We start from the raw sequence: 8,449 nt of genomic DNA, 5'->3' as shown, positions 1-8,449 counted from the left end.
CAACAGTTATTGTTATGAAACATTTAAACCGTTTGAAACGTTATGATTGTTTGAACTGAGAGAGCTATTGGAGCGCTCATGAGAAGAGGCTGCATTGCTGGGAAGAGTTAACGGCAACGCAGACACAGCGGGAAGATTTTGGAAGGAGTCAATGGTGCTGAATATATGTGTTTGGTCCTTTCATGGAAGATTGGGTTCTTGGTGATGTGAAGAGCCGCTTGATTTGCTGAATATATGTTTGCAGGAATACTGTTGGGATTTCCAGATTTGATTTTGGTAAATTTGAAGTTGGATGGAAATCCTATCAACCTATAGCATTTCTCTTTAGTGTGTCCAATTTTTCCACAATAATAACACACTAATTCAGACTTTTCAGACTTTTCTCTCCTTTTTGTATGTGCCACAGAAAATACAGAGGATTTAGAGGTAAGAAGCATTAATGTACGTGCTTGCCTTTGCCTCTCCTCTTGTAAAACTAATGAGAAGGTTATAGGGCTCATAAGAATTATCTGACCTCTTATACTGTCGTATGAATCATTCAGTCGCATTAAAAATTTGAACACATAATCCTTCTATTGGGCCTCACTGACAGTTCCCACTGCATTACATGTACAATGTCCACAAGTACACGAAGGTAGTGGTCTATAGTTGTATAATTTTTCCCAAATTTTTTTATTAGTATCCGGTCTATATTCCATCCATTTTCAGTCTAACCGGCTCCATCAACCCATCGGGTTTGTGATATAAATCATATACTTCAAAGAATATTTCACGTACTATTGGGCCCAAGCTGAATCTTGCATCAACCCAAACCACCTGCATCCAAATGTTAACTGGGGAAACAAAGGTACAGACATTCAATAATCCCACAAAAAAGCTTAGCCATAACACACACACACACACACACACACATAAAAAGAAAAAACAATCTAAACTGGCAGGACTCAGGCTCAGGTTGAAAGACATTGCCGCAAAACTATCCCAGAAATATTTCCCACCTTTTATTCAGATACGGTACCATTTATGCTGCCGGCAAAGAGCGAAATCAGCTCAACACAATAATATCAAGACCATATCGGGTGTATGGGAGTTTTCCACATGGTGTGATACCTCAATAATATCGATACAGACATCTTCCGAAACTCTACATTTGATGACGTGCAAAATTCATTTTGATATGCAATACATCGCAACTTCAGAACGAACATCTAAAAAGTTGTAACAGGATTTTCAGTGCAGGAAGTGCAAAGAATTCCATGGAGCTTGGTGGGATACCAGCAGAAGCCAATGCTTCCGAACTTGTTCATCAAGACAGCAGACACGCTGAATAAATTGTTCAGGAACGAGGCATGCTTCGTATCTGCAAGGCTTCTGCATCCTGCAACCACGAGTCCAGTGAGAAACAGCATCTTTTAAACAATTTCTTAAATCAAAAAGAAGTTCTTTGGCATCTCACAGGTGCTCTTAAGTTGTGCTCTGTCGAAAGGGTTCCTTCTAGTACCATCGAAGGGTTCTGTGATTGTGTGAAGGTGATTCCCGTCTTACTACCTCTAACACAATATCCTTGAGGGAAAAGGGAAATGCAAAACTACAGAAACAAAAGAAACGATTAACACGAAAAAGAGAGAGAGAACATAACTACTAGAATGCCATGCTTAAATTAGATATGTACAATTCTCACCTGCTGGGATATTTTATTTTCCAAGGAAGGATCGGTAATGCAAGCGACTTGTTGTATGTACACTGCTTCACAACCAATCCAGCTTTTCATGCCCTGCTCCATTAAAAGATTATGCAATGTGATGCAGCAATTTTTATGAAAGCAATAAAAATTACAGAATCTTGTGCATAGAATAAAATTTCTGAAATAATTTCAAGCCTCATAACCCTATAAACTACAATTAAAGATGCTTGCATGAGGAGGAAAAATCCATCTGATTAATTCTGCGCAGTGGGTGGCAAGCAGAAGGCGACATGCTGAATTCTGCTGCCCATGCCTGTGAACTACTTGAAATCTCAAAGAGAGCCATGTGCTGTGTGATCATGCACACGCAGCATATGCACTGGTGGTAACAAGAAGTATAGATTCAGCTTTGCTGGTTAAGAACATTAGAGACTCAAAGCTTGAGATAATGCTTGTTCACGATTAGGGTTATTAAAAATAATATCATAGATGGGCTATATACCTGTGCTTGATCTTCCAGTCTCATTGCTTCTAGGAAAAACTTTGAGGTTGGATCATACCCTTTCAATAGCAAAAGAAGCAAAGAAAAGGTATAAAAACAAAGATGATAATAGATAAATAGAACTCATAAATCAAATACATACGAACTTTCACCTGCAAAGACATCATCGGTTACAACAAAGTCGACGAAAAAAAGTTCTCCAGAATGATGATCACGATCCAACTACATGCCTGGACGGACGTTGTTTCTATCTAATAACAGAGGTTCTGTTCAAATTCATGGCTTGGACATTACAAATCTCTGATGCTAAGATACTTTTCATGGTGGAGGGTAGAGCTCCTCAAAAGCTTACCAGGATCTTCATCCTAATTTCCCACTCACCCCAAGTGAACGGTAGCTCATTGGACATTGTTTTGTTACTTGAAGGACTTGAGCTGGGAGAGAATCTCTCTCTCTTCCAAGATGCACCATTCACCTTGTGGGCATTGGCATGTCAATAATGATCTTAGTGGGAGGCAAAAAATGCTAAATGATCTTGTGAAACAATGAGAACTGGAACAACAGTATCTTGCTGTCATCAATCCTTTGCCTGCAGGAGAACCAGAGAGACTTAGTCTTGACTTTCCTATTTAGTCTCTGTACTCATAATTGTATACTAATGCATGTTTCCAACTAGTGGTTTTTAGAATTCATACCGTAGATGGGTAATTGCTTGTGCTATATATGACTGTGCTGGAACCCCAGCTACGAATACACTTGGACGGAAGCCTTCAGAAACAAGGACTTAAAGCTGGTCTGTTGGGCCTGCTAGATCATACAAAAACAAAACAAAGGATATAAAAACAAACAAGATGATAGATCATTACTTATCAGGAAATTTGAATGCCATATTCTCCTCACATCAAAAAAATCAAAAGGCGGAAGGATGTTTTTCACCAAGCAACCTTCTAGTTCTGAGAATAAATTATCACCAAATTTTCCCCCTCCCAAGCAACTAGTAAAGCCATATTTTACCTTAGATTTCACTAATTGCGGGTCTGATAGCGAATTACGTCTCAAACTTCTTTTTGCATGTCATTATTGCTGTTGCTTGATGCTGTTGAAGACGGAGAGATACTGGTGTTGCAGGAGAATGTGCCAATCCTATACCCAGATATCAATCTGCTTGTGAAAGAAAAGAAGAAAATTAAGATCACATAGATATTAGACCACATCATGAAATAATGTCTTATTGGGGATCGGTAAGGAAATGTTCCTAACGATTTTAAGACATTTCCGTTGGAGCAATTTTAAGACATCAACTGATAGGGCCAAATGGACCAAAGCAACAGCTCGGGCCTAGAAAGGCTTGTATATTATGCTTTTCCCATGCCAACAAAGGGAAGAATTGATTGTGTGTCATCTAATTCAAAGTGCAAATAAGATGAGTAATCATATGATAGCCAAAGGAAGGCATTGTTATGCATATCATCCAGTCCCGGACCATGCAATATGCGCCCAAGGGTTCCATGCATTCAATGAAGAAGGCAGCCAAGAAAGGAAAATAAATAAAAAACTGGTATCAAATAGGCTCTTTTGGAGGCAAGGTCACGAGTAATCTGAACAGAATATGTACCTGAAAGGACAAGAATGGTGCAGAGTACCACGGAGTTGGCAAGTAATCTCACATCTCTTTGCTTTCTAAAGCAGATGTAAATAGAGAGGAGGAACTGATTGGTTCAAGATGTGTCATCAAATCAGAGGCCAATCAGGCAGCCCTCGGCGACAGATTTTGTTGGAGAGAGTCAACTTGTGGAGGAAAGGGAAGCACAGTTGTTCTTCATCAGCACTCGCTAACCATTCCGGGAGAGAGACTGCTTCTCGATCATCGAGCTGTATGTGCTCCACGGCATTCACACCCTCCACAATCTTCAATTCCTCACAATCATAAACATCTAGGTGTTTGAGTCTAGGAAAGTTGGACGCTCTCTCCAAACTTGAGTTTTCAATCAAGATCAATTCTGTAAGAGAGGGGAGATTTTGTATTTCTCTCAGGCTGTGGGCACTTCTAATTCGTAACTCCTTCAGTGCGGTGGCATGACAGAGGAGGCTCTCCGGAAGAGACCTCAACTTCGGACATTCATCTATGGTCAAAGACTTGAGAGAAGGTAGCAACAATGTTGTCTGGTTGTCCTCCTCCTCCCACCGCCACGACCATTCTTCCCAATTAGGCATGTTTTTAAATCCAAGTTCCTCTAGTTTGGGGAAGTAGTCTGTTTTTCTTCCATTCCGGCCTCTTACACCAGCACTACCACCCGCCAGCAATAAGAATTCAGGCCCGATGCTCGTGACTTCAGAAGCACCTTCAATCCAGAGGTAATCTAGTTGTGGCAGCATTCCCAAGGATGGAAGTTGCTGGCATAGAGCACAATTCTTCAGATGCAGCACTCGCAGATTCCGGAGCAATGATGGGGAGGGTGTCATCATCCAGGTGGGAAACTCACGGCCGAAGTAACCATTGATTTCAAGCTTTTCAAGGCATGGCGGTGGGTGAAGCTCCTCGAAGACCTCCCCTATTCTATTGATATCTTCCTCCTCGTAATCATTTGCACGAGGCTGCTGCACATCAAAAAAGATGCTCGGTAGCGTGCAATACAGAAATAGATCTGTGAGATGGGGCTTGGCTTCGAGTGCGGCAGCTCTTGCTTCTTCCCTATTTGATACCCTTTCCAGTTTGATGATGCTCACAAACCTGAGCTGGGAGAGGAATTTCAATTCTTCTACTCTAGATCTGCAGCCCTCGCTAACATTCACCACAAATCCCACTAGTGTATTTAGTTGTCGCAGTCTCCCTATTCCTATTGGTATACCATCAAGTGGTGCACCCTCGACAACAAGAACCTTTAGATTGATTAACCTAAGGACACCGCTAGGGAGGCTGTGCAAATATTTACAGTCCTCAAGTACCAGAAATTGGAGATTTCTAAGATTCCCTATACTCTCTGGTATCTCTCTTATTGAACTATTAGAGAGATCAAGAGTTCTAAGGTGCACAAGATCTCCCAAAGAAGTTGGGAGATTGTTGATGGCTATTTTACGTAAATTCAGGATCCTTAAACTCCTCAGCTTTCTGAAGAGATCTTCTGGAAGATCATGAATAAGTGGGATATGGAAGAATGATAGGGTCCTCAAGGATGTTTGTTTCATGATCAAGTCAGGTATAGTTTCCAAGTTTCCATCTACAATTGATAAACGACGTAGTTTTATCGATGAAGAGGAGGACATGATCTTGTTTTCAAATGCTCGTGCATCTCCGACGAAGCACTCATCCCCTGCTATATGCTGAGCTAGAGACCGCAGGAGGTCATGCATCCTGCAACCTTTTTGATCATAATATCGAGGATCTGATTGTAGAAGGTTCCTTTGCACCAACTCCTTCCAATACCCTTCTGCCACATCTTCCAAGGGTGTATCGTCTTCGGATGTTACAAAGCCCTCGACAATACATCTATTGCCAAAAGGAGCTCCACGAATTGGGAAGTCCTTAGGAAATAATGTAATAGAAGTGAAGCACTGCTTCAGAGGAGGCGGTAAGTCCAGATAGCTCAAGTACAACGGGCCCATCTCCTCTTTTGGAAGTTTTGTAAAAGACAATGCTGGACTAGAAAGGACTTTGTTCCATTCTGAATGCCTTTTCTCCTTAGTTCGCAAAAGCCCTCCAATAGTCCGAAGAGCAAGCGGAAGGCCATCACATTTCTCTACAATTCTCATCCCGACATCACTTAACTCGTGCATATCTCCTTCCTCGCCTTCCTCAAACACCATCTTGCAAATTAATGACCAACCATCCTCTTGAGACAACTTCTCCACCCTATGGATGTATACTGCTCCCATCTGTCTAGCAATGGCTTCATGTCTACTTGTTATCAAAATTCTACTATCTGCCGAGCCACTATGCAAGGGCTTTCTCAGTAGCTCATTCCATACTTGCGCATCCCAAACATCATCCAAGACTAGGAAGAATTTTTTATTCATGATGACTTGGCTAAGAATGGGTTCGAGCACTCCCTTCTCCTTAGCCTCTCCAGGATCACCTCCAGCTTGCTTTATGATAGATCTCAGTAAATCGAACTCGAAGAAATCTTGAGACACGCACAACCAAATCTGTGACTTTGGGTTGAAGTTGTCCCGAAGCTTCTTATCATTGTAAATGTTCTGAGCAAGAGTAGTTTTGCCTATCCCCCCCATGCCAACAATGGCAAAGACTTGGATTTTTTTGTTATCTTCCTTTGTCAGCAGATCCGCCAACCTCCTTGTATCATCCTCAATTTTCTCTCCCACAAGATCAGGTTCGATAATAGGAGATGTCTTGCAGCTTATTCTACTCTTGTAGCGGTCATCATGAGGAGCAGGTGTAAGATGGAGCTCTTGTTTGTCCTTGGCAAGTTGTTTAAGCTCACGGTTGAGATTTCTAATTCTATGGCCAATCTCATGATGGAATCTACCTTCATGCCAGCAAGTAATAGGAGGGTAGCAACCACGTACCGACTGACCACAACGAGATGAGGATGAGTTTGAGATGAGAAGCTTCTCGCCCTCGATCCGGCATTCATCGATGATGTCGTCTGCATCGTACATGAGATCTCGCAGCTCGTTCAGCCAAAGGTTGATGGCCTCGTTGTCGAAGCGTCTATTCTCTACATCAGCGAGAATGGCTTGCATCCTCTTCAGCCTCCTATGAAGCTTCTTGATTTCCTCGGGCACACCCAAGATTTTGGCAGCCTCTTCCTTTGCATAGGATAATAGCATCCAACACAAACGAGAGACGAAGGCATCAGGGACCATTGCCATTTTTTTGCTTCAACTTCTACAAGGACGAGATACTGGTTGAAGGATGGTGGGAAGGAAGAAGAATCATGGACTGGAAGGCATCCAGGACCATCGCCCATCCACCCGCTCGAGACTGCCTGTGACTAAAGGGCAACCGTTGTAGAAGAATCATGTGAACATAACACTTTAAACCAACACCATCTTGAATACTAAATTATATATGACAAAAGAGACCAGTTCTGTGGGTAGAGTCAACTCACAAGTTGACTGGATCCACGACCAGACCCAACGTACCCTTCGTGGCTCACAGTCGAGCCGTAGTGGCAGGGAAAGCCGCGTCCCATTTTCTAACAATACGCGGCTAAGAAAACAGGGCACCCATTTGTCTTTAGCTCCAGGAAACTGAGTTGCATCTTCATTAAAGGACAACCGTTGTAGCATATGACATAAATTATATACTAAAATTAAATACTATTTTAGGCCTTAGGTTGAAAGCTAATGCCAGAAAACTATCCCAGTAATATTTTGCACCATCTTCCATCTAGATTCATTACAATTTTATGCTTCCCGTAGATGATGAAGCTGGCTCAACACAAAGATATCAGCGCCATATTGGCATGAGTAGGAATTGCTGTGGTTCTTCAGCAATACACAGCAACTTCAGCAAACTCCTTGACATTTAAAATGCATTTTGATATGCAATATACGCAGCAGCTTCAGCAAGAACATGCACAAATGATAGGACAAGATTTGAGGCCAGAGAGTTCAAAGAGAACACTACAATGAGAAGAGCCATCTTAGGGATTCTTTACATCTGAGCGAGAGGCCATTAGAAGCTAATGCTTCCTGACATGTTTATGAGGACAGCATACATGCTGAATTCATTGTCCATGTTTATGAGGATGCAGCAGCTGCATCCTGCAATCACTACTCTAGCGAGAAGTAACACCGTTTTAGTCTTGATTACACAAATCAAGAAGAAGTAGATGATCGCTACGTCCATTCCAAGCAGCGAGAGTAAGGTTATAGGGTCAATTTTTCCTTCTTGTTTCTTCCAGTCATGCTGGCGCTCAACCATGGTCCCCAACTCTAGACCTGACCGCGACGGACGTGTCCCATTTCACTGCCCTTATTGGCACGTCTCCTGTAAATGCATCGCGACTTCCTAAACAAAAGCAAGCCATAGGAAGCGCCCTCACAGCCCAGGCAATGCGGAAAAGATAGGTGTGGACTGCATCCAAGGTTTAATTGGTCGGATTGAGATTCTTCTTCTTTTTGTATATTTCTGATTAATTTGAGGTCATATCCAAATTCGGCATATGTTCATATTGGATTCCCGAAAGACAGACATAATGACTTGGGTTTCTCGATGTCTCTCTCTAGCTAAAATTACGCTTTAATCATTTAGAAATATCATGTCGTGTTTCGCATGGTATCATCTTTTTATGGCTGCT

General features: G+C 42.0%; 1 protein-coding gene across 2 annotated transcripts; it reads right to left on the bottom strand.

The window, feature by feature from the left end:
• Positions 1–559: 559 nt before the first annotated feature.
• On the bottom strand, positions 560–7,095 carry LOC113463294 (putative disease resistance protein RGA3). Of its 2 annotated transcripts, XM_039120504.1 has the most exons (8): positions 3,802–7,095; positions 3,239–3,347; positions 2,882–2,990; positions 2,339–2,775; positions 2,187–2,245; positions 1,682–1,774; positions 1,457–1,588; positions 560–1,378 (listed from the first exon to the last, which is right to left on the bottom strand). In XM_039120504.1, exon 1 carries the CDS (start codon positions 7,014–7,016, stop codon positions 3,918–3,920), a length of 3,099 nt encoding a protein of 1,032 aa, XP_038976432.1. In that variant the 5' UTR covers positions 7,017–7,095; the 3' UTR covers positions 560–1,378; positions 1,457–1,588; positions 1,682–1,774; positions 2,187–2,245; positions 2,339–2,775; positions 2,882–2,990; positions 3,239–3,347; positions 3,802–3,917. The 2 variants fall into 2 exon arrangements, with proteins under 2 accessions (XP_038976432.1, XP_038976431.1); XM_039120503.1 differs by lacking the exons at positions 560–1,378; positions 1,457–1,588 and having other exon boundaries at positions 1,627–1,774; positions 3,201–3,347.
• Between the last annotated feature and the right edge of the window lie 1,354 nt (positions 7,096–8,449).

The sequence above is a fragment of the Phoenix dactylifera genome, unplaced genomic scaffold, assembly GCF_009389715.1.
Source record: "Phoenix dactylifera cultivar Barhee BC4 unplaced genomic scaffold, palm_55x_up_171113_PBpolish2nd_filt_p 000819F, whole genome shotgun sequence".
Classification (NCBI taxonomy): Eukaryota; Viridiplantae; Streptophyta; class Magnoliopsida; order Arecales; family Arecaceae; genus Phoenix; species Phoenix dactylifera.
Note: the sequence above shows the minus strand (reverse complement) of the source record. Positions and strands in the feature narration are given on the sequence as shown.

Coding starts and splice junctions, on each gene's coding strand:
- LOC113463294 (XM_039120504.1), bottom strand. CDS start 7,016: ATGGCAATGGTCCCTGATGCCTTCGTCTCTCGTTTGTGTTGGATGCTA.